General features: G+C 40.9%; 1 protein-coding gene across 2 annotated transcripts; it reads left to right on the top strand.

The window, feature by feature from the left end:
* Nucleotides 1-26,867, top strand: LOC131592633 (cAMP-responsive element-binding protein-like 2). 2 transcript variants are annotated; one of them, XM_058864255.1, is made up of 4 exons: nt 1-224; nt 15,006-15,203; nt 16,285-16,432; nt 26,827-26,867. In XM_058864255.1, exons 1-4 carry the CDS (start codon nt 210-212, stop codon nt 26,850-26,852), a joined length of 387 nt encoding a protein of 128 aa, XP_058720238.1. In that variant the 5' UTR covers nt 1-209; the 3' UTR covers nt 26,853-26,867. The 2 variants fall into 2 exon arrangements, with proteins under 2 accessions (XP_058720238.1, XP_058720239.1); XM_058864256.1 differs by lacking the exon at nt 26,827-26,867 and adding an exon at nt 17,155-18,289 and having other exon boundaries at nt 6-224.

The raw sequence follows: 26,867 nt of genomic DNA, 5'->3' as shown, positions 1-26,867 counted from the left end.
GCCGAACAAGACTATACTTCCCAGCGAGCACCGCTCTGCCAGAGCTACCGCGTCCCTCAGTGTAAACAAATATGGCGGCGGGTGATGGCGGCGGCCGCCGGCGGCCGTGAGGCTCTGTAAACGCCGGTAAACGCTGGTGTCCGCCGGGGCGGCTGCGCCTACTCCTCGTGCAGGGGCTGAGGCGAGGCGGATCGGGGCTGGTGGTACACATGGATGACAGCAAGGTAAGGGGCTACGGGGCCCACCCGGGAGCTGGGGCCCAAGGCAGCTGGTGAGGCTCTTGGTGAAGGGAGCCTTCTGAAATCTGCTCTTGAAGGGCTCTGCTTGCTGCAGTCACCAGGAAGAAAGGGTTGCCCCCTTAGTTCTTGCTTGCAGCGCTTCGGTGTTCCTTCTGCCGTTTCCTTAAAGCTCCAGGCATGGGCCAAAGGCTGGATACCACCAGTGGTGTGGTACAGTGGCTCATGCTCCCAATAGCACCCTGAATTTGTTAGATAAATAGCAACTGTGCACAAATGACAAGGTATGAGGGCAGCAGCGTGGGTTGCAGCCTTGTACTGTGTGCTGAAGCTTGGATCTTTCCAGCACTGGAAGAATCTCATGAAAGCAGCACAGTGGCATCCCTGAAGGTGCAGAGCTTCCACCCGAGCAGAGCTGAACATGAGAAGACATACAAGGAACGTGTCTTTCTCCTGCTTCTACTGGGGTGCCCCTAAAGCAGGGCCTGCAGGGACAGCTGCTGTGTCCGCTCAGTGCAGCATTTTGCAGCTCAGACTTCTCAGCTGAGTTTGGTTGGAGTGAGCTCCCTGGAGTGCTGGTTATGTGTTAGCCTGGGGGTCGTGCTGGAGACACTACTGGAATTTTATTAGAACAAAATTACACAGCCTGTGATGATCTGACTTATTTCAAAGTGGAAGAAAAATACTTGACACAATTTCTTATGGAATAAAAAAAGTTTAGAAGCATCAGTAATTATTTTGCAATCCACAGAATGTATTGTGAGACTATGAAAGGTTTATGGTGATCTGCTATTTTAACAGGTATACTGTTTTATTTTATTAAGGCCTTCTCTGAAAGCTGTGGAGGAGTTTGGGGGAAATCTGCACCACTGATATTTCACAACTTGGAACTGCTTGAAATTTTGTGTAATTGGGGTAATAGTTTGCAACATCTGGAGGATTTAATTCTGGAGGCATATATAGTTCATGTGCATTATCTGATTTTTATTTCTTTTTGTGTTCTTCTCTGTCAGACTTAGGCTATTTGTACTACTCAACTTCCAGATTTTAATTTAAAAATAGTTTTTGGTTTACCATTGTGTCATGTGGAGTCCTGTTAGTCTGACTTTTTTTTCTTTTTTACCTGAAACATTTTTAACACATTGTATTGGTTTGAAAAGACAGGTGTCTGCTAAGGAAGGCAAAAACCTCCCTTGAAATGGAAAAATGTAACACACATCCCTCCCCCATATTATTATAACCTTGAAATCAAGGAGGTCTCAGGCAAAGATATGGGAATAGGAATAACAGTTCTTTACTAGAAAAATTAAAATAAAAATACAGTAGCACAAGAAGAAAAAAAACCAAAACCAAAGAAAACTGCCCCACCTGGTTTTAACAGATGGTGATAGAATACATACTTTTGGTTACATCTTGCATTGCAACCCAAGACACTCATTCACTAAATAAATCTATTTACCCAGTCAGTAAGTCAAATATTTGGTCTTTTTTTTCAATTTATGTTGAGTTGAATAGGAAAAAGCAACAGAGTGGAATATTCACTCTTCTTGCTATCTTTACTCCCAAGTACAGTTTTTACAGTTCATGAGGCCACAGGTTACCCTGTTTGGTGACTCTGTTCAAGAGATGCGATTTCCCTTGGGAGGGCTTTTCCTATTGCATGTTGCTGTGTCAGGATGAGGCAAGTACTATTTCTACCTATGTTATACATATTTTTATGGCCATTGTGGTTAAAACTGGAGCCATCACGTCCTTGAAATCTCCTAAAAATTCCACCAAGTCATGCTTTCCTCCTTGCTGAGGGGGTTGGCCTGTGAAAGGACTTTCCTTGCAAAAAATCAATCAACTAAATTGTTTTTGCAGTGTAGTGACCGTTCTATAACTGCCTGCAACCAAGTTTAGTGTTTACCTTCATCTATGTGACACAAAGAATTTAGAATTTTGCTTGCAGGCTGCAGTTTTCCCTAATTCATTGTGCACTTTAATTTAGCCTTATCTGGTTTAAGAGAGCATTAGAAGAATGGTTCTTGTTAACACATTCCTCAAAACTGGAAGGAAATAACAAGAAATAAAGAGAGGCAGAATATCTTAACATCAGATCTAGAAAAATTTTACATTTCATTTCAGAAGGATGTTCTTAAATTCACACACAGAGACGCACACAAAAAAATGAAACAAAAACCCACAAAAAACAAAACAAAACAAAACCCCAAGAAAACAACAACAACAAAAAAAACCCAAACCAAAGCATGACTTTTTCTTTTACAGAACTGCTTTTAATCTAGGGGTTGTTCAAGTACTGGACTCACTTCTTGCTGTGGTTTGAGCTATTGGGTGTGGCAGGGAAAGAGTTTAGTGATTTAGCTGTTCATTTGCAATTCATTCCTGTTGAAACAACACTTGTGCACCTCTGAAGTATCTGGAGAGAGGAGAAAGGAGAAGGTCTGTTAACAGTGGTTTCAGCCTTTATAGATGAAGTTTCTTGGTTAGTTTACAAGACTACATATTATATATTTGTTATATGCATTGGGAAGCAGAGAATAGGGGCTAGGGAAAGAAGCTGATAACTCTCGTTAGTAAACATCAAAATACAGTTTTATACAGCTAACTGCAATCTTTTGTATTAATTACAGAGGCTTTTATAGGGGACACCACAACTGTTGATGTCTTGCTCTGGTGTTCACGCAGCTTTCCTTTTCAATGCAACTACTTAGAGTAGGGCTGAGCAAAGGGACTTAGAGCAAACGGTTCTCAGCAGAAGGCTACACTCAAGGAGCTGGGCTGCTTTCCACACAGCCTGGCTGTAAGACATCATATACTCAGTCCTGTATGGTCCTGAGTCTTAATTGTGGGGATGCAGGTGTCCCTTGGAGGGAGTGTGGGAACAAGCCAGGTGTGAACGCTTGTGTTTCAAATATAGAGCTTGAGGGGTCTTTGGCCATGAGCTGTCTTGTAGCCTGTGACCCTTGCTGGTGGGGCTGACTGGGGTCAGGGAGAGAGAGATCTCCCAGGCAGTCTTGGAGTCAGCTCTGGGTAATGCCCAGAATGCCACAGCAGGGACAGAGCTACTGTGGAGATGACCTCAGTTATTAAGGAGATGGGCTGCTATGTTGTCATGGTTTTAAAGCATTTGCTAAAAAATCACTAGAAAAACTTACTAATTTCTTGCTGTGAGATATGGATTAGAAGGAGAGCAAAACAGGCTTAAAACTTAAAAGTAATAAAGAAAATTTATTAACAAAACTACAAGAATAAGAAAACGGAATAAAACTTCCAGAAACTCTTTTCTCCACTACCCAACCATTCTCCTTGTTCACATGACAACACAGAGACAAAAAAACCTGGTGGCTAATATTGAGACCGCCAGCTATTCACGTCCCTTCACAGAAATAAAAGTGAACGCCGTTTATTTCTATCTTTAGCACACCTTTTGTAGGGTTCTACGGGGTCCGCGGGCTAAGCAGGTTACTATTGGCTAATACACACAGGTTTACATTTTTTCTCCTGTACAGAGGGATATTGTTTTGCTTTACTCTCTCTTCTGCAGGAAGGTTTCAAGGACTTTAGCCTTTAATATCATGACTTATTCCAAAGGCTGGTTTGTGCAGACAGGCCTTTACTAATATAATATACTAATTTACTAATATAATATAAAATACTTCCTACAAATCCCCCTTTCTCTTTTTGCACAAGCCAGGCTTTGGATGCCACTCATTCTACACTTCTACGAAGACAAGATAACATACAACTTAAAACCACTGTCACAATTAACACCATAAGTAAAATCTGTCCCCTTTCTAGCACAAGAGACCTCAACCATCCAGTGATACCTCAGCTGGCGAACGAACTCCAATGGGGTCACTGTTTTTTTTCAGGGCATGTAACCCATTCTGCAGCTGCCTTAATTGCTTGTGGATGGAAACTGAATGATCAGTAAGATTCAAGCAGCACATGCCTTCAGACTCCTCACAACCATGTCCTTGTGTTAAGAGGAAGAAGTCAATTGCAGCTCGATTTTGCAATACTGCATGACGTACTCTACTCACATCGGCTGAAAGTTCACTTAACATTGTGGATGTTAAGTTTAATTCCTTCCTAGTCTAGCAAGCGAGCCTTTTTAGAGTTGCTAATCCTTTAGCAGCAGCTGCTCCTGGAATGAAGAAGGAGGCTGCCCATATTATACCACAATTCCAAAAGTCTGGGTCTCTAACATCATCACATTATAATTCATTCAGGCTTTGACTGTTTGATGTTTTTTATTTTATCAGCTACATTCAGCAATTGGTGTAAGCTTGGATGGAACAAAGTAAGTTTTCTAAGATGACAGGGTCTTCCGTGTGGACTAGCAGGAACTCCATTCCATGCTATATCTCCACAGATTAGGAATATGGAACTAGGTAATCGCTTTGGTAATTGTCCTGTGAGATTGCACCGCAAATAAAGGCTTTACTTTTAGTGTGAGTAACGAGATCAACTATAGGGTTGACTGTAGCCCAGTGCTGCATTACTTTGTTAGAATGGCTTTTTGTTGTTCCACCTGAGGTATTGGTGGAACCTAAAAAATCTAATTCTTCTGGGGGGCCTATGGTAACATTGAGAACTTCAATAATTTTCGCTTGCCAGCAGGCTTCAAGTTGTCTTAATGTGAAGCCAACAGTGTGATTGCACTCTTGCAACATTGCCAGTTGATTCAGTCGAGTCTCGTTACTAACTAAACCTTTAAATGCTTGAGGATCCCATTCAGGGACTCCTATGAGACAGGTGCAAAAGGATCTCCAGGTGTGGCTAGGCTCAGACACATTGACCTTTGGCCAGTTCAATGTGCCAGAGTGACCCATATGTTCTGTCACTTGGATGTTAGCAGACAGTTGGTCAGGACTATACACAGCACAGTTACCATAAGCAGTTTGTTCCATGTAAATGACATCATACTTGCAAACTCACAGCTAAAGCTTTAACGTTAAATGAACTTCCAAAGATGCTTACACTACCTCTTGAGGGGGGGGAATGCTTATACTTTATACTAACATAACGATTACTACACAGGCTAAACTCTTTATCTTAAACTATTATCTAACTACTTTTAACACACGTGCTCTGGTATATATGTAGTCTAAGCGTGAAAGCAATTTGCTGAAAGGGTAAACACACAACTACAATTTGCTTTATATACAATTAGATGGAGTCTCTACACTCTTTTAGATCTTCCATAAAATTCTTCTTACAAACAATGATTTAATATGATTCAGTCTTGGAACGTCTGTTGCTCTCATGATGTCAGCTGGCAGCTGATCGGTGACTGAGGGCTTCGATGTTCAGGTTGTTCTTCACATCTTTTTAAATCTTAAAACAGAGAACAACTGAAAAAAATTAGTAAGGACACAACATCATGACAACAAAACAAAATTTCTGTTGGCAAACTGTCTATGTAGTTTTCAGACCCAACTGTGTCCTGGCAGCTCCACTTCTGATCTTGTCTGGAATATCAAGGTTGTGTGATGACATCTCTGTTCACTGGATCTCATGTTTTCAGAGGCAGACAGTCTGGTCAGATGAACAGCTGACCTTTTTGAACCTGCCGACAAAACACGGACACTTTTCCCCTTGAAGTTAATTAATTACACTAATCCAATGCTTTTAGGGCATCAATTTCCCCCGTTTTTTTGTTTTGTTTTTTTTTAAATAAAAATGAGATGTACTTCTGTTATACACATCAACATTAACACAAAACCATATACACGATAAATAAAAACTTGCAGCAGTTAAAAATCAATCACATAATAAACATTATTAATAAGATATGTAATGTAAAACTACTATTAACTACTAAAACACTGCACCAGCATCTCATAGTCTGCAAACAAACAAAAAAAATTAGTGAAGGATTGGATAACCACCTCTGGAAATGATTCTCCAAGCTCACTTCAAAATTGATCCAGCTGTCATATTAATAGGGTCAAATTGCTGAGTCAAAAAGTGACTCAAATACTGATTTGGTACAGAAAACATCTGGATCTGTTGGCAAACATTCCATCCAGGTAAAGTCAAGGCCTTAGGCTTTAAACTGGAAAGATGCTTCTTAACTCATTTTTAAAACAAGGTTTTTCAGTAGTAGCAGCTATAAGATGCTTACAGCACAGCAAACTGTTAAAATGCATTTGTACAAAGCAAATGATCAGAAGCCTTAGGTACCAGACCAATTAAACCATTCAGCAGTTGGTTTAACCTGAAGCCTCTCCCATGGCAGCCGACCCTCAGCAATGGTACATTTTCTTGGAATTCTGGAAGCACTGAAAAATAATAAAGCTATAAAAAACAAAAACTGCATAGATTGCAACAAACAATAAAACGGATGAAATCAAGGGTGTTACAGACTGCATTCACTTCTATCCACAAGCAGGTTCATCAGTGTTCTATCACGGCTGTTTCAGTTGTTGTTATCTTCATCTCTAGGAAAATAACTATACTTTGCAGTTTAGACAAGAGTCTCCAATAAAACATAAAACAATTTAAATGAAACAATATTTGAACCTGGTAAAAATTAATTATAATAAAAGGAAATAACAAAACTTAACCTTAAAATAATATCCAAGTTATAAAACTTAACTTAAAAAAATTCAAGCCTAAACATAATAAAACTTGACTTTTCTTAATTCTGTTAACATTTAATCTATATTAAATAAAAACATAACTTAATCTTATTCTGTTATTACAAAAAGGCAACTAAAGGTTTGATATATACCTTTTAAACACAATATAACAATAACATGGATTCACTATAAAGATTATAAAAATGTAACAAATGCATCACAGCTTTATGTCATCTAGCTTTGAAAATTACTCACAATAACTGCAAATGTTACTAAAAATATCTATTTATAACAGGAATTTGCCTAGTATATGCTTAAATTGGTTAGGATTATAAAGTGTAGTTTTTCTAGAGAAAAACCACAACAACACAGGATTTGGCAAGTTGCCATTCAGATTTTGTAGCACTTTTCAGAAACATAATCAAAATCTGAAGTCCAAATTGGTATATATGCTGTTATATATGTTTTATATAACAAAAGGACTCACATTAAAATGACCTTATTAAAATTGTGGAAAAAACAAGAAAATAGGTAATATATGCTTTAACTTAACTTTGTCTTGTATAGTAAAGTTCTCTTAGCTAATTACTTTTTTAAACCATAAATCTCTTTTGTAGATAACATTAATTGGAAGGTTGTTTTCTTAGTAGCTGTAAATCACACTATATTTTAACCTTAGGTTTTAAAACTAATTATTGCAAGGTAACTTCTGTTAATATTCATTTTAAACACCTTTTTTTTGAAAAGTGGCTTTTTAAACTTTCAAAGAATCACAATAATTTCTCTAGTAAAACTCTAAAAACTGCAACCGCATACACTCATAATTACTTAAAACACAAAATTAACTCTAAAAGGGTATATAAAAACATTTTAAAAAACCAATGAATCATGACTTTTTAACAAACTGGGTACGCTATCCCGGTGCTTTTTCTTAGGTAGCAGGGCGGGGGGTGGACTGCCCGCTCTGTTGCTGCTCTCTGCTGCTGTTATCTTTCTTCACATCCCCCACATACTCTCGCAGAGAGGAAAAACGGAGAGAAGGAAAAAAACCTCACAAAGTTAACTTTAACAAATGCAGTTCTTTCTCTCAATCTCTCTCGCTGTTCACAGATAGAGGAAAAAAGGGCATGATTTTACAAAAGCAGGCGATGTTACATGAAAAGTCTCTCAGGGCCAGGTGGTAACAACGGTGACCATTGCAGCTTATCAACTTTTAATTACAGTGATGAATTTTGAACTAGATACCATATAGTTAGCAATTTTTTTCGCTATTTTGTCTCTCTTTGAAGCTGTCTGAGCCACCTGTTTCTGCTCAACTGCTTCTGTAATTGTTCAGCATGGCCTTGGAGCTTTTTCTGCACTGCCTGTGCTCTGGGGGTGCCTTTGTTCTCTGCACACACCTCAGTGCTCCCCCATGGTTTGGGTGGACTATCGAACCGCGCACTACCGCGTCTTTGCTCTTTTCTGTGATTGCCGTTTCCCACATTGGATCCCTTATATCCGTCCATTTTTCAACTGCTTGCAGTGGGGGCGCTGCAAGGTGCCCATATTCATTTGCCTATACAACAAGCCTTTCCAGGGCCTTTTCCCTGACTGCTTCACTTCGTTTAATGATAATGCTTAGAAGCAGTTTTTTAGCTGCTGCAAACTCCACATCCATTTTTCATGCGGCCACAGCAGGGGGAGGGGCGCGACCCCTCACTTACTCCTCCGCCTTCTGACTCCCCCAACGACCTGACGCCCTTTTCACCGCGCTCAGGTCGTCTGTCTGGTACCGATCCGAGGCAGCGTCTGTCCGTGCTCAGATCTGCTCCACCAACCTCCGTCCAAGGCTTTGTCCCACCGTGTGTGGACTCGCCGAAGCCCCCCTGCCCGCAGGGTCCCGTTCAAGGCACCAGATATTGAGAGACCGCCAGCTATTCACGACCCTTCACAGAAGTAAATGTGAACGCTGTTTATTTCTATCTTTAGCACACCTTTTATAGGGTTCTACAGGGTCCACGGGCTAAGCAAGTTACTATTGGCTAATACACACAGGTTTACATTTTTTCTCCTGTACAGAGGGATATTGTTTTGCTTTACTCTCTCTTCTGCAAGAAAGTTTCAAGGACTTTAGCCTTTAATATCACGACTTATTCCAAAGGCTGGTTTGTGCAGACAGGCCTTTACTAATAGATAAAATATTCCCTAGAGGTTAAAACAGTCTCAACTTTGCTATAGTCTTTTCATCAGTCTTTGCAGAGGAAAAAAAGTTCTCTTTTGTCAATTTATGGAGTTTTTCACAGGAAAACCATTTTCTCATGGTTTTCTATTTTTCTGATGCCAGCTGCCCGGAAAACTCTGTCATCAGTCCTTTCTTCCCATTTCACACCACTCTGAGGTGTGTTCCTGGGTCATGAGTCAAGATGGGGTGTCATTTTAAGGATAAGTTATTCAAAGGCTAAAGTTCTCTTCATCTGTCTCTGTGAGCCTCTCTGGAAACAGAAGTTTTCTTTTTGCTTCTTAAGGGCCACAAATTTTCAACAACTATCACTTCTCTTTTTTCTGTTCCAGCATCTCATAAGATCACAACTACTTCACCATTTGCTTAAATCCACACTTTGAAATACTCCATTCCTACCAAAATACTCTCTCATGAATTAAAGGAGTTTTTTCAGAACATTATTGTCCATCTCCATAGCTTTAACAAAAGAATATTTCAGCTTATTAAAGCATCTCCTTATTTCTCTTCCTATCTTAAGCTTAATTCCATTCTGCACTGTCTTTGGTAGTTTATGTTGTCTCTTTACCTGTGAATCACTCTCTCTTGCCTTCTTCCTGGAAAAAAGATTAAATCTGCAAGTCTCATCTGGGTAGTAAAAGGGTTAAAATCTTGCTCAAGCCGCAGGTGTTCACAGTGCCACGTTTCAGCTCAGCAGCGCTCAGAGCCGGGGACCCCTGGAAGCCACTCTGGAAGCTTCCAGGGAAGCTGTAGCAGAGCCCAGCCCTGGCCTGGGCCCGGGAGAAATCCCGCAGGCTCCATCTCCTGCCGGGGAGCCAGGGCAGGCCCAGCCCAGCCCCCGCCCGGGCCGCATGGCCTGGGGAGGGGATGAGAGCCAGCTAGAGCCCTATTACCTTTCACTGCCAGCAAACAAAGAGACAAAGAAATTCCCGGGCTTAGGTCTTAAGGTGGTGTTCACAGGTTGATCTCACTTTTCAATGGTCAAAACTACTGTCAATTCTCAGAAATGGCCAATTATTGGCCAGGAGAAAAACTCCCATCAGCCTCCAGCAGCCTAAACTTCCTTAGGTGTTTCTCTTTGTTTCTTAAATGTCAATCTGTCACTTACGTTTTCATCCTTCAGGGCTTTTTCAGAGTATACAGGTTCTCAGTGTGCTGCTAGGTTTTCATCCTTCAGGGCTTTTTCAGAGTATGCAGATTCTCAATGTTCTGGAAAAGTCTTCCACCCAGGATCATGACCAAACATAAAGCATTCTCATTACTGCTTGCTTGGAAATATAAAACCTTAACAGCTTTGGTTCTAATTTGATATCAGCAATTTCAAATCATTAAATGTTTTAAGAAGCTCCTGCTCAGCATTGCTGAGATGATGCATCAGCTCATATTTGCAAGGAGAGAGCGAAGTGGAGGACATTAAATCCTCTAAACCAACTAGAAAAGTTTTATTTCATTGTTACAGTGGGCTGGGAGGATGACCATCCCTAAGCCCAAGTTCTAACAGAGACAGGTTTAGAAAAGTGTTAGTGTGAACTGAGAGAATGTGTAGGGCACAGTGGTGGGCATAATTCTTGTGTGAGGCTGTAAGTCCTTCCTTGGGGAAGAGCAGGGTTGTCACCTGCGGAGTGGCAAGGTGGCATGTGCGTGACTGATGCTCTGAACTTCAGCACTTACCCATCTGGGTGCCTGCATAGCACTTTATGAAAAGTTGATATTTAGTCCTAGCTCATGCTTTTTTAAAACAGATGTTGCAGCAAAGACAGTATTCTTTTTGCATCTGTACTGAATATGACATTCTTAGGACATGAAGCACTTTGTACGGTAAGAGTTTTAGGATTAATTTCTGTTGATACATCTGCTTAAGACTTAGATCATGTTTGCTCACTGTATGGTATCTTCCATTTTTGGATCATCATCGGATGCATTTTGTCTGCCAGTGAAGGTAAAATAATTGTGTTTGGCATATATATGTCATGAAATGGAGGAATAACAAGCATGCTCTCTAGCTGGGTTTTGTACTGCTACTGTGAGTAGTATGCTTTCAATTAAAAGATCAGAAAACTTCATCTTTATTAGGAGACTTGTGACTGGCTTCATTTGCTTTCTGATTTTGTAAAAATATTTGCAAGTGGGAATAGATTCTTCCCCTTTCTACTGTAACACAGCACCTAGGTTTTATTTCTTACTAATTGTTTTTATAGTTCTGTATAAATTCTGTAGATGATCACTAGTTCCATGTTCCATTAAGTTCTTCATATCTATACGTTCAGCTGCCAGTGGAATGAAGAGTCAGCTTTAAATGGATTTCAAGTACTGGTTAATGGAGCTGCTTGTTTATTGGTAAATGGTCTCAGAGCTTTCGGGAGATGCTGACTTGGTCAGTGTGATTAGCATTGCTGATCAGTGTTGCTGACCAGTGCCTGAGATAGTGTTGCTTTAATCTGCTAAATTAATTCAAACTTGCGGATGTCATGAGGCCAACTTTATCCAAGTCTTCTATCTGAGGGGCTCAGCTCCTCAGGGCTGTGAGGGCTAGTAGCTCTATGTGTGCATCTCCTTCCTGAGGAGAGCCTCTCTGCTGTGCATTCTGGCAAGGATTTTGGAGAGAGCTGCTGCATGCTTCTAATAAAAAAATCCAGAAGTCTGAGGAATTTTCTTTATCAGGTCAAGTAATTGCAGCTATTTCCAATTTCAGGTCAAATAACTTTGTGGCTGAACACTGATGGGAAGCAAGAATGAGGTTATGATCTAAGTAGAGTATTAAAAGGAAATTGTGGAATCACAGAATAGGCTGAGTTGGAAGGGAGCCATCAGGATCATTGAGTCCAATTCTGGCCCTGTGTAGGACAGCTCAAGAGTCACACCATGTGCTTGAGCAAAGAGTTCTTTTATTTTCTGAAGTCTGAGAGAACTGAAATGGGAACTTGGTCAGATCTCAAACTAATACATGCCTTTATTAATGTTTCTGTGAAAAGATATATGATTCATGTTGTTCTGAGTCTTGATTGCGTATGTCTCCCTGAAAAATCCCAAATCTCCACTGCTGAATGCTAATAGATCACATCCCTTTATAAACTCCAGAGGAATACAAAGGGACAAAACCTGTTGGCTTGGTCTGTTGCCATGTTCAACATCAACTATCATTTCTGCTTTGTCTTCTTTCTGTCACATCAGCATAGCAACTGAGCAGGCAAACAGGACTGCAAACCAGGGAGATACTGAAATGCTGGATTGGGGCAAAGGATTTCTCTGGTCTTCTTTTCCCCAGCTGGGTTGCTTAAGGTTACAGCAGGTGCTTCTAAATTTTGGTGAGGAAAAAACTGAGGATGCAGGATTTGATTAAATTGCTTGCTGTTGCTGCCTTTGCAGGGTGATGTGTCATTGTGTGGTGAACTCCAGGAGCCATGAAAACAGTATGAATCTTTGGGGATGGTGTGAAGGCAGATTATTAGGGTGTTAGTGCTTAGAGTCAAAAGGGAAGGAAGCTTTTCATTATCTTCGTAGTCCTGGTGGTTAGAGCATTGGCAAGTAACCATGCTTGAATGGTTGAAGAGGTACAAGCCTTTTTCCTGCCCTAAGGGAGCTTGTCTGCAGGGCTGCTGCAGTGGTTAAAGATCTTGGAGGGAGAGCAGTTGGCACACCTGTCTGTAGAAAGTTCTCTGGAGTGAACAAAGGGAAAGCAATAATGGTGGATCCAGGATGCATTTGCCATGTGCTAAGCAGTCTTTAACTTGCTGATTGTGAGAAATGGTGTGGTGGGAACCATTCACCCACCTGAGGCTTTGGGGAGAGGGCATGGCTGTCAATGCTCCTGTTCAGGATTAGGACTCAAGGTACGTTTTTGCTCACAGAAAAGAGAACGAGTGTAGCAAGGTGTGCTGGGGCCCCAGTCTTGAGTGCCAGCTCACTCAAGTTCTAGAGGGTCAGAACCCAGCATGGCCAAGGTTTTTTAAGAGAGCTGCAGTGAATGTCTCTACAAGACCTTACCTGGCTCTTGAATTCAAACATTTGCTTTGAACTACCTTGCATTAGCACAGAAAAACCTTAGGTGCTAATTGTCTTTGAGAACTGAAGTACTTTGGCTGTAGTGTGTATAATGTAATATTCATCAATCTTTCAAGTGCAAGTAATAATAGATAGCAAATTGTGAGTACCTACAGCTCCACCTGGGAAGATTCTGTGTAGTTTTACCTTCTGCTGAGCTGGGAATATGGATCACACCATCCATAGCCAGGAATGTGTTTCCATGGGAGGACAGACCTCATCATGCCTGCAAGAGAACGGTCATTTTCCCTTCTTTAGAGCTCCTGCCCCATATGGCCATATCTGGTTAGTTTTATCTTTGAACTCCATTAGATTCTGAACTAGAAAATCTTAAAGGGAGCACCTTGGTGAAATAAAGAATTATTTAAACTGTATTCAGCAATTGAAGTGGGAAAGAGCTTAATTTGTTTTCCTTTGCTCTTCTGAATGTATTGTGTTTCTTTCATTATCATAGATGTCCATTAAGTACTTTCTGTTCTTTCATTTGCTTATGGTAGGCAGCTACTTTTGAGTAAATCAGGAGGGACAAATACAGAGAGGGTAGGATTATGTTGGCATGTGATTGTTGACTCACTTTCCAAAGAAAGAATAGGCTTAATTGTATAATCCTTTTCTTTCCCCCTCTTCATTCTGGCACATCAATTCACTATGTTATTGTTTTTATTGCAGCTTGCTAAGTTTGCAGAACAAGTGACTTCTTTGAATGTTAAAATTTACAAATTTTGTAGCTTTTCACAGTAAAAGTGCCTTTTTTTAAATGGTGAACTGTGATATTTTGAACACTGACTATTAGAAAAGGTCTGTCTGTATCTGGGATGGTGAAATGCTAAGGCAGCAGTGAAATTATTGTATGCAGGTGTGTTAGGTGTATTTCTCCACACTCCCTCCAGTCAAATAGTGTGGTCAGAATGCAAATAAAGAGAAGTCCTCACTTCAGAGGGGAGCTGGGATGTGTGGCTGATGTAATGCTTACCAGATGATACAGCTCAATGACCAGTGAACTGAGCTTCAGACCATATTAAGACTTTCTTGTGCCATGCCTCCGTGTTAAGAGTAAAATATTTGACTGGGGAAACACAGAGTAAACACAGAGGAAGCAGGTTTGAGGGTATTTTTTGTTTCTGTTTTTTTTTTTTTTTTATTTTTATTTGTAGCAGGAGAAGCTCTCAGACCTGTAAAAAAGGAGCCACAAAGAAGAGGGGAAAGTGACCACAAAACCTGCATTCCACAGGGCAAGAAACTAGGTAGTTACATTTTTGCAAGGGGATCTGCGTTAGGAACAGGGATAGTTTGGCACTGACAGGTTGTGTGAGGTGACTCATCAGGCTGTGGAGTAATGTTTTGAAGGTGAACATGGCCAGAGTGGTGATGTACTACTGGACCAGAAGCAACAGTGATAGGACTCAGTGTGACTGAGTTCCCTGTTTAGCAAAACGTTTCAAGGTTACTGTGAAAGAAATCTAGCCCAAGGAGGCTCAGCTGTCTAGTGAATAATTCTGAATTTAGAGTAGGCTGAAACTGTTGACTGCATCAAAACTAAGTTTTGCATTATATTGATAGAAACAAATATATTTTTTTCTAAATTGAAGTATTAATCTCTATAATATAATATTTCCAGACCTGCTAGAGCAGGGGCTGTTGGTGATATGAAAGCAATTTCACTAAAAGCTGATTATGCTTCCTCAATACCCAGATACCCTTGTAGATACCTGACGTAGTGTGTTCAGTTCTGGGCTCCCCAGTAGGAGAGAGAAATAGAGCTGCTGGAGAAAGTCCTGAAAACTTCACAGCTCAGTGTTCTTATTTCCTCTGTTGCTTCAGAATGTATATGCAAGATTTTATACTTGAGACTCCTAGTAGTTACAGTCACATGGTTCCTTTGCAGAACAGGATCTTTTTTGTGCCCTTCCTTTCCAGGTGGTTGGAGGCAAGGTAAAGAAACCAGGCAAACGAGGTCGTAAACCAGCCAAGATAGACTTGAAGGCAAAACTCGAAAGAAGTCGTCAGAGTGCAAGAGAGTGCAGAGCCAGGAAGAAGCTGAGGTACCAGTACTTGGAAGAACTGGTTTCAAGCAGAGAGCGAGCCATCTGTGCTCTCAGAGAAGAGCTTGAAATGGTAAGGAACTATCATTTAACCTAACTGTCAGTATTATCTGGGACCTGTCCTCATGAACACTTGTTCTCGGGAGCATGGTGACTGACAGTGGCATTTGGCTAGCCAGGAGGTATCAAAACATCAGATGCATCCAGCTGTTTGCCTGCTTTGTTGTATAGAATACTAATTCATGTGACAAGGTATCTGCTGGTTCTGGACTGGAAGCAAGTGAAGAAAGTGCCACTACATTTGAGTCTGTTGTCTTTGAAATGTTTGGTTTTGAAAAACCTTTGGCTGAGGTAGATTGTGGGAGGAGGTATTGAAATATCAAAGGGCAAACATATATCCACAGGGTGTCATTGCTTCCCTGTTGGGGAGGTGGTTTCTTGCAGGATGCTCTCTGTGTAGGTGGTTTTAGGATGTGTAAGATGGGGGTCTTGGCCAAATAAACAGCATTAACCAAAGAGAATGTTTCATCAGGAAATAAAGACACAGCGGTGTCATTGAAATGTCACCAGTGCTGAGGACACTGCCTTGACCTGGCTTTAGGTTTGTTAGAGTGGGCAGGGCTAATCACTACAAGTCAGCAGGTTTAGGATCAGGTGAAAAGCCAGCCAACTGTCCACAAGTTTTTGATGTTCTTCAGGATTTGGCAATGAAGGATTTAAGATGAGGGAAGTAGGAATAAGGCACATGTGCTTCCACTGTGCGTTGCGCAATGGGAAAGGACCTCTTAATAGTCCATCAGCCCCAGAGTCATGTGAAATATTTGTTTTTAATAGGCCATGAACTGGAACGGTATTCTCGCATGCCAGCAGTGAGAAATTGCACGGAGTGTTCCATGTTGTTTAATAATTACAGTATTCTGTCTAGTGCTGCCTCTGAGTAGCAGTTTATTGACTGAAAGAGGCTCTGCTGAGGCCAGGTATGTGGCCATGGCCACGTGCTCAGCTCATTAGGGCTCTGCAGTTTTGTAAGAGGCTTCAGCTCAGTACATTCAGACCTTAAATGAATATACCGGAAGGTAAAGATTACAGCCCCGTTTTGTCTGCTAATGTGATCCTGGCAGTTTGCTAAGGCCTAATGTGTTTGCATATTTCAGTACAAGCAGTGGTGCATGGCCATGGACCAAGGGAAAATCCCCTCGGAAATAAAAGCCCTGCTAACTGGAGAGGAGCAAGGCAAAGCGCAGCAGAACTCAACCAAACTTGCCAAGGCTGCGAAGACAGAAGTAAACAGCAGCAATCCCTGTGCGTATCCAGCCTGTGATTAATTCCTGTTTTGTTACATCTATTGTGGTGTAGGAGGATGGCTGTGGTGTAGGAAGAAATATAAGGATGTGCTTTTGGGCACAAATAGTTGATTGAAGCAAAGAACTTAGTGGGTGGTACAAAGACTCTGTGTAATGTTTACATGGACAACACAGGACTTCCACTATAGAGGAAGCTGGACAGTTGTTTTTAAAGAAGACTCTTTGTGTTTCACCAAAGCCTGTGGAGACCTGTGAATTTCTTAATTTCTTATAGCATTTTCTGTTTTTTAATGCAAGCTAAATGGAGCACATAAAACATAATTGAACTTTAAAAACTTTACCAAAAAAACCATTATTCTAGCTGCAAGCACTCCAAGAGAGAAATGCTGGACATGGGATTTCCTATGGAGTCTTCTTTCTGACTCCCTTGTGCCTGTGCAGGGAATGAAATAGGTTTCTTCTGGGAATTGGAAATTGAAAAGACCATATGATATAAAGTCATATTCCTGATATGTATATGCAAAGGGAGAGAGTTAAGGTGTAGCATGGGCAATTCTATATCTTACTTCTAATTTTGTAATACTTTGTGCTACAGGCTAAATTACACTTCACTGAAAAATTTTTAAAAATAGGGGTTTCTAGCTTTATGTTTTTAAGAATCAACATGAAAACCACTTTTTCAACCATAACAATCTTCCCCACTTGGTGCATCATTCTCAGGAGGCCGATGCAGAACCTTCAGCGCTGCAGCAGAGGTGGCTTGGGAGGTGGCAGGAGGAAGAATGCTGTTCTGAAGAGTGGATGCATCCTCAGGTGCAGGGCAAAGGATCCCAGTCTGTTCTCTTCCCTTTGCTCCTCCCCACATGAAATTCTTTCATTATGGTGTTCCTAAGTCTTCATGGGGTGGGGCTTTCGGGGCAGCAGTGTTGGTGTATGTGGAGCCTTGTTCTTCCTTTTGCTACACTGCCCTCTCCAAATACAGCTGTGGCAGGACTGGGGTGTTCCCAGCACAAAAATGGAGCTGCTTTTATATCAGCCCAGAATTAAGCTGGCTTTGTGTTTGGTGGATATGAGTTTGTTAACTGTTGTGGAAGTCTGGGAGATTCTGTAAAAGAAAAGCTAGAGAAGGATCTTGTAACAGCTTTGCTAAAGCCAAACCGAGTAATGTAGGTTGAGGAGAGGGAGCTGGATCAAAAGCTTTCAGTAAGAAGATTTATAGCAGTGTCATTTTTAACCTAAATGTAGGTGTTGCTCTCAGCATCCATCTGTAATATAGCATGTCTTTTGTGTAACTGGGGTTCTTAAAGAGGTACTAGATACATTTCCCTCTTCCTCCCATGCTTCTTCCACCCGCTGTGCTCCTGGGAAGAGAGTCAAGACATGTCCCTGTAGCCTGCTTTCAGAAGGGGAACAGCAGCCATTCCCTCTCACCCACTGGATCCTGATACCTTTCCATAGCTACCTATGTTTTGGGTCCTAGTACCTCTCTGGACAGCAACTAAATGTGAATTCTGCCATGCTATCCTGGTTTCCTAGCCAAAGACAATGCCAGGAACTGGATAGCAAGGAAAGCACGTTGCGTGGTTTTGTAGTAAGAAAGGTAATGGCAAAACTCGTCGGAGGATGTACTCATCCCAGTTATTGACAGATAACCTGCCACTTTCTGCAGACTGCTCTTTTTCCTGGATATGCTTTTTATATTCATATGATGTAATGTGGAGAGTGGAGCTCTCAGGATTTTCAGATGAGATTTGGCTTGCTTATTCTGCTTTGATTATGACAATGCCTTTCTCTGTATTTTATGAAATGCATGGAACATTTTTTAATCTTATATTTTCAGCATTGTTTGATAGAATAAATATTATAATTAACTACTTTGCTAAATGGAGTGTTGCCTTTTTGTATTGAACTAATTGAGTCTGTTTAGCACTGTCTCAATTCAGGATGGGGTGAAAGCACTGAAAATAATCAAGTACTGTATTTCAGTGTACAGCACAATTGTTTTCAGAATTCCATTCTAAGCACCTGTGTATTGAACCTTAACACATGGTTTTAGGTTTATTCTTTAGACCCTGCAACCAGGTTCTTAGTTAGCAATTGCTAAAAACGTTCCACAGACACAGAAGACTGTTAAGAGAGGTTAAGTCACACTGAAGTAGAGATGGGGAGGATACAAGAGTTCATGTTGTGTTGTCTGTGTCCTATCCTGCCCACCCCCATCCCCATCATGCACCCTCTGTATCTGAAGGTCAGCACTGTGGTTTGTCCTGAGAGATAGCAATAAAGCCAACCCATAAGTTTGGGGATTTTTGTTGCTGTTGAATCCTTACCTGTTCCTTTTCCTGGATTTTCTGGAGGAAGAAAAACTCTAGGCCAAATGTTCAGAACTATACTCTGCCAACCTTGTAGTTGGACTTGATAACATGATCGTACCAGAAAGTGTAATGGATTATTTTGGGTTAGAGTTGGTTTTACACAGTCCACTTTCAGATGTAAACAATGTATTGTAATTAGACACATATATTGAATGTTATGCAGATGCTTAAGTGGCTTTCAGAATCAGGGATGTAGAAAACATGCAGAGGAGTTATGGTGTGTGACCAGAACAGCTCTGTCCAGCACTCGGTAACACGACAAATGCAACTCTGATCTCTCCACAAATACCCTGCTTGTTTTCTTTGCTCTTTCTCTGTTTCATATGCTGTGGTACCGAACAAGAAGCCTCTCAGCAGAAAGGTTTCTTTCCTGGAGGAAATGGAGAATTGGAATTTCTCATTGTGGTGAGCAGCAGTTTCTTCTGTTCCTTGTCATGGTGGCTCCTGTTTCTTGGCTTAGTCAGCACTTGACATTACAAGGCTGTGTTTGGCAAGCCTGCGCCTAGCTCTGTGGCACAAACAGTGGTCTGTCAGGTTTCTTGTGCTTTGTGCAGATGGACAGGAGGCCTGTTACTGCCTCCATCATCCTGGGTTGTCCTGCAAGCAAGAATCTGTGACACAGTTACAGCTCTAACAGCAGCTTTTCCATCTGCTCTAGATGCTGTAGTCCATTACGAAATGTAGGTTTCCTAGCGCCACTCATTCATTAAAGTTCCACGGCTTACATCACATAGCAGGTTGTTCTGTGTTACACATTTTTTGGCCTCTGCTGGATTTCTGAGAGTCCTTTATTTTGAAACTTGAAGTTTAACAGTTCCCCTTGAAAACCAGCAAATATTTGTGGTTCATGCTGGTTTGCTGCTCTAATGTCATACTCTTCATCCTTGTTGGGATGGTTTCTAGGAGTGATACAGCCAAGTCCTCTGATCAGGAGTCTCGTCTAGTTCCCTAAATAATGTAGGGTGGTATAATCTTGCCCTCTCTTTGTATAAGCTGGGTACAGCCTTGCACATGTTTCTCCTCCAGTGAGTGAGCACAGATGATTCTCTCTCACAAGTACTGAAGAAAGGAAATGAGCCTTGAAATGCCTCATTTTCTCACTTGCCATGGAAATCTAATTTTCAGCCAGACCCATTTGCTGAGGTAAAGGTGGATATCTCTTGGAAACTGTCCACAGTCTTAAAAAAAATGCTGTCTGTACTACTTGGTGTTTACACCAACACCAGAACTCCTGTTAGGGTTAAGTGTAGTAAGACTGAACTCAGTGGATGATGATGGACTAAGCACTGTACAGTTGGACCAATCCTTTTGGGGAGTGTAACTCAAGGATGGGCCAGATAGTGCCAGCTTCATAAGAAAAACGTGTGTTAGGTCTTGTATTTTTGTATGCTGCACATGTGCTGCATGCACAGAATCCTGCAGTGGAGGGGGTACCTTTAATTAACTCATCATTTAACTGAGAACATTTTGTAATTATGTGTAAAAAAAAAAGAAAATAAAGTAATCACAGTCTGCTTTCATAATCTGATAATATGTGTTTGTCAAAGAATTAGTATCCTGTTAAGTGCTTTTCAAATACTATCTTAACTTACATCAGGGGTTTATTTTAATGTATTAGACAAATTTCAAAAAGCTTTTCTCTTCCTTAACAGCTGAAATCTGGCCAACTTTGAGAGTGCCTGTGACAGATTGTTTTTCCTTTTCTTTCCCTTTTACATTTTAGGGTGAAGATTAACCTATATTAATAATGAATCTATTTTTTTCCTGAGGAGCTGGAGGTTTGGGATCATAGCTCCATTTGCTACTTTCCCAGAAATTGTACTCTCTATAGGTACCTATAAAATTACTGTTAATATAAGAAGTAAATGTTTGAGCTGAAACAAGAACCATAGTCCCCCTCATTGTGCTCAAGAGTTACAGCATGGGTGACAGAGGATGAGCTGATGTAGAAATCCCTGTTGGAGGTAAACAGGGAAAAATACCAGTTTGTGACTTCCTACTCTGTGTCACTGAGTATTAATTTCTCCAAAAGTTACATCAATAAATTAATTTCTTACATTGCTCCATTGTGAATTTGTGTAAGAAAACATAAGCTTCTGATCCACAGTAAAACCTGAGGTGTCCCACACTGAATAGCACATCAGTGGACTAAAATTCAACTGATGCTGTATTTATGGAATGTAGAGGTTGTTGCATGGAGATCTATCATGGCCTTCCAGTGCCTGAGGGGAACCTGCAAGAAGGATGGGGAGGGACTACTGACAAGGACCTGTGGCAGGTCAATGGAGAATGGTTTCAAACTGACAGAGAAGGTTTAGATTAGATATTAAGAAGAAATTCTTTACTGTGATGCCTATACCAGATTTCCCAGAGAAGCTGTGGATGCCCCTGGAGGTATTCAAGATCAGATTGACCTCTGAACAGGCTTTAAATTGCAACTAGAAAATGCTGTCATTGGTCAGCTAATGATTTTCAGCAGCACTTCATGAAAAAAAAACAAACAAACTAAAAAACCTAAACTGCTTTTCAGTTTGTTGGCTTTTGGGTTTTTTCCCTCCATAAAGAGCACTTGGGAGGCAGAAGTTTTGCTTTCATAACTAGTACAAGATTAACTGCTTTTTTATGTGTCAGCCTGTATCTCACAACAGGCTTAATCAACACTACTAGCACTAACTGCTGCCTCGAGCAATTATTGTGTATGATCTCTATATGTTTGGGTGGGTATTGGTGATATTCCTAACTGTGCTGCAGCTGATTAAGTAAATGTGTGAATAAAAGACTACAAGTGGATTATAAAGTGTGTGTTCTCATGAGACAGGCTGTTCAGTGTGAATAGAAATAGCCCATGAAAGGTGACTCATTCCCATAACTTATTTCTCATGACAATTTTCAGAACACCTTTTGATCAAGTTTAACAGTACTGCCAACAGCAAAGCTGGGTGTTCCTGTGGCAATGCGTTCCAGCAGTGTCCTCCAACTTTACCATCCTTACGTGGCATGTTCCGAGTGTCCTCTGATGTAAGAACAGTCCTTTCCTGTCCCTATCAAACACAGAGCTGGCCATGTTGCTAGATCAGTGTTTTCTGGTTTGCATTTCTGGGCTTTTTCTTTCCTCTAACCTTTGAAATTTCCTTTTTGGAATGCATTTGTTCTTGGGTACAGAAAAAGACTTTTCTGTGAAGCTCCTTTCTTTCCCAAGTGGCCTGTCGGCTATTTTCAAAAGCTGTCAAGGGTTCCTTTTCCAGAGGACTGTGTATGAGTGAGTAACCATGAGTTACTCTGCTGTTTGTGCCTCTGCACATGTACCACACCCACCAACTTGCCCCTTCTGTATTTCACACTCTGTGACATCAGTGTAAATACCCCTTCAGCACTGTTCTTAATAATCACATCACCCTTTGTAGCTCAGGACTTTATTGTTTTTCAGCCTAGCACAAGCAGTGGCTGGTACTGGCTTACCCCAGAGTGGTTTTGCTTGCTCAAGCATTCTGATGAGCTGTATGGTGAGGAGGAAGGTGACAACATTAGCAGACAGCAGTGATGTTGTTCAGTAGATGCTGGGCATGTATTGAAACAGTTCTGCAAAGTGTAATTCTTCTTTCACTTAAAATATTGGGATTTAGATGATTCTATTACTTGTATTTCTGTACAATTCTAGGTTGCCTAGCATTTTCAGCAGTGGTTTCAAATGAAAGGGCAAGTTCAGTTTAGGTTGACATATCTGAAACAATCTGTGGAGTTACAGGAGGGATTTATTTAAAAAAAATTGGCCCAAAGCCATTTATCTCATGAACATAGCCCAGAAAAGGTTTAATCAAAGTAAGTACAGTAATAGTGTTAGTTTTCCGTTTACATCTGGAATCATATCTGGGATCTCAGATAGTGAAAGGGGGAGGAGGTATTTTCTAGCTTTCTAACTAGCTAATTACTCTTGTGATAAGTCTGTGTGCAAACCTTCCCAAGGTGATGGTGCTGCAGGGATCTTTTGATAAGAACAGTGTTACTATTCTCACTTCTGAAAGCTGCTAAAGTAATTTCTCATTACTTTATTCGTAGGGTTCCTCACTTTCTGAAATAAAATAGTAATTATCTTTTTAATTACTGGTACACCAGTGAAGTCAATGTTACTTGCTGTGGGTGTTTGAGAAACAGCCAATTAACTGTTTCAGCTTTTTGGATTTACATAATCTTTGTTACTCCTATTTTTTTTTCCCTTATTTTTGCAGTATCCACTTAATGTTGTCGTTTCAGTCCAATGCCACTAAATGAGTGGCATTGTTAATGGAATAATATTGTCTACACATGCTGGCAGATAAAAAAGCTAACTGACAGCTGAGGAACAATTATAAAGGTTGTCTGATTTAATCCCTCTTCCCTGAGCTACTTGTGGAATGAGCACAATTGCAGTTCTGTGAATGTATTCATAAAAAAATGTAGGCGGAATGGTGAATGGCCTCTTGTGATTGCTTGCATTCACCTTGCATTTTTTTGCTCAGTCATCTCCTTTGCACAAAATAGGGCATTGAAAAAAAACAAATGTGCCTACTAGTAATACATCTTAGCATTGGTCTGTGAGAAATACTACCACCAGCTGTAACTTTAAATATCACCTGTTAGCATGGATTAAAAGTATTTTCTTGATTACTCTAAAATTTCTTTTCCCCTGTCCTTTATTAACATATAACTATTTTTGGATATTGGTGAGAATTGTATCAAGTAGCAATTTCAAGTTAATTATAAGGGGTGGAGAAAAGTGCAGGGATTGACAAGGATGCTTGTAAGTGCTAATTTCTGCCCTGTGTGCCATTTTTCTGCCATGCTTGATTGGAAGATCTGCATTGAGGTGGTAAGGGTGGAGGATCAACATTGGTGCACTCGACTTTTGTTTCTGATGTCAAGAGCCTTCCAATGAGCACTGAGAACCTTTGGGGGGACAATTTTAAGGTAGCCAGGAACAGGGAAAGCTTAGCTATTAATGTTTCTCCTGCAGTGATCAGGCTGCAAGAAAGAGCCAAATGTGGGGGCCAATGCTTGGCAGCAATTGTTTCTCCTGGATACGGTGATATTTAGAAGCCTGGCCCCCTGCAAACTCCCACCCTTTAAAGAAAAATGGAACTTGAGTTGTTTTTCATTAAATATTTCTCTTAAAGATCAGTCTCCAGTGATTTGTTACCTGATTAGGAATTTCTTCTCGCAGTTAACATGATCAGTGTGCAGAAGATGCAGTTGTGCTGAGGCCCACCTCCTCAGCATCCCTCTTCTTACAGAAAAAAAGCCCATACAAGCCCAAAATGAAGTTTCTGACAAAGATGCCCTGAATGAGTGTGAAAGACCAAGTCAGTAATGTGGCAAGAGCTGTTTCAGAGTCTGCAAAAAGCCAGAGGGCAGATGAGCTCCCAGAAGTGAGTTAATGCAATCAGGGCTACTCCTGCTGCATTTACAGCTAGCTGGTGACTAATCTAAAATCTTGCTAACGCTGGATATTTCTTAATCATTTTCCTTCCTGTATTTGGATCAATACTGGGAGGGACTCTGTGGAGTATGTGTAGAAGTGGAGATTGTAAATCTCCAGGGCTGAAGAGCTGTAGTACCTTTGGAAATAAGGTGGGTAATTACATCCATCTATATGTGGCCTCTGCTGCCTAATTCTACATGGCCTCAAAAAAATTAAAGTCCTTGATCAGTCCCTCTTCCCCAGAAGCATCTCTTCCTTTTACTGGTGCATGCAGAGAAAAACTTAGTGTCTGCCCAGGCATGAGACAAGAATAAATTTAATTATTTAGGGATGCAATATTTTTTTTCTGTCCCCCTGCAAATGTAGAATCAAATTGAGAGCTAGTGTAAAATGGTTGAGATGCTGCACACAAAGGAATTACTGCCATCTTTGTCACTTCTGAATATTATCCAGGGACCAGTTTCATGAAACAAATTAAAGACTTTGTGTACGTTAGCAGTAGTGTAGAAAAAAATCTGGTTTGGTCCAGACTGCTCAGCAGGAGGTGACATTTATACAACAATCTTCCAGTAGGTGTGTTATGTTTTACTAGAAGCCAGTTCAAATACAGCTTCTGTAATTTATAGTGGCCTATTCCACAACACTTGGTAAGTTGAAAAGAGCCAACTAATAAAGACATATTAACTTACAGAAACACTTAGGGAGTTAATAACGCTTCCTTTGAGCATATGGGTCTGGCTTTAATAAACTTCAAATCTGCTTTTTGTTCTTTTAAACAGGAAGGATCTGATATTGAGAAGGGCTGCTAACTCAGAATTTCAGCTGCAACTGATGGTGTGTGTTCAGAACCCTGGAAAACCAACTCCTAAATCAATGTCAGTTAAATCTGAATTTAAATGGGTTGAGTTGAGGAGACTGAAAAAACTCTGGGGATTCTTAAGTGGGCATATGGAAACCCTTAAGTCGAATTATTGCTGATAGCCACTTTGGTGTCACCTCTGCGAGGCTGGTGGAAAAATAGGTCCAAGTGGTATGAGTCTCTGCTTCTCACTAGTCCAAACCCCTCAACTGGAAATTTTAAAAATATACTTAACTGAAAATCCAACTTTCTGCTGAAATAAAAAGGAAGGGACATCATTAGACAATTTGTAATAGGAATACCCAAGGGCAACCACTTAATATCAAGTATAAATGGCAGTGATGGAATTTCTACTTAACGTGTGTCTGCTTAATGGAAAAAAAAGTCTAATGGTTGGTACTGTGTCATGTATCACACAGGAAAATTTTAAAACTTAGGAATGGATGGGCAAGAGACCCAGGAGTGCTTTCTCCCAGAATTTCTGCTTTGCAGATGAGGTTGAGATGTGTTTGTGAACTGGGAGTTTATTCTGTTTGTTTTGTGTCTATATTGATCAGGCAAATCCTACAGAATTTTCCATTTCTTACTTAGATAATCCATGATCTGCCTCCTGTCTCTGGTACCTCTGGGGCCTTGGCAAACCAGGAGGTACCTGGCATTGGTGCTACCAAACCCATCTGTCCTAAACATGTCTGTCCGTGTGTCCATCATCTGTCCTAAAATGATGGAAGGAGTGAGAAAGCTTTCTCCTTGCTCTTGTGTTTTTACAGTGTAGTCTGGGTTAAAAGAAGGCAAGTAGAGTCATGCTCACTCTTACACAAGTGTGATTGGGATTTTACTGACATGGAAAGGTGGTTGGTTTAAGAGACCCAGCCTCCAGACTTCACTCATGGTTGCAGGGCTGGTTAGAGGCCATGATGTCAGTGCAGAACAACCAGCTCTTTCAGCCTGGGGACGTTGTGTCCCTAGATGTTGTGCAATCCTGGACTTATTCTGGCCACCTGCTGTAGTGAAAAACCTTTTGAAAGGTGGGGAAATATGGTAGACTTGAAGAAACAGGTGTCCTGTGGGTCTCTGGACTCTGAACTACCAGGAGATGGGTAACCATGACCCTCTGTGACTTCTGGGCTCATTCTATTCAGTTCCTTCTCTGTAATAAAACTACTAACCAAAAGAACAACTGTTGTGTTTCAATCCCCAATCCAAAGTTAAAAATAATGTTGTGAAATTGACCTGGCCTGCTTAGCGTAGATCTGATTTTACTGTGTCAGAGGCATAGGAAAGCTAAAGCATATGGTGGTGTTTCATCAAGAAACAACCAGGTCAGAATATGAACCAGACAAAAAATCCTGGTTTTGTCTCACTTTCAGTGTCCTCTCATCTGATTCATGGAAGTTTTTTGCTAGTGGCTTTGATGACTGTCCTGGGGTGACTTTATGATGTTTGTATCTCAAATCACTTTGTTATGTTACATAATAAGTTCTGCACCAGTCTTAAGACTGGCTTTGAGAGTGAAGGGGGGAAGAAGAAGCAGCACACAGTTTCTGTTCAGAAAGAGCCCTCACTGTCTCCCATCCTGCTCCTGGACTGTGCTGTCTGCAGCACGGACAGACAGTGGGACAGAGCTTTCCTTTGCTTTTAGTTAGTTTTTAGCTAGCTGAGGCAGAGAAGTTCCCCAGACTGTTTTTTTCCTTTTTTCTTAGATCTGTTCAAACCAGCTCTGGACTGAAAACCCAGCCAAACC

Source organism: Poecile atricapillus, chromosome Z (assembly GCF_030490865.1).
Source record: "Poecile atricapillus isolate bPoeAtr1 chromosome Z, bPoeAtr1.hap1, whole genome shotgun sequence".
Classification (NCBI taxonomy): Eukaryota; Metazoa; Chordata; class Aves; order Passeriformes; family Paridae; genus Poecile; species Poecile atricapillus.
This window is presented reverse-complemented; position numbering and strand designations above follow the sequence as displayed.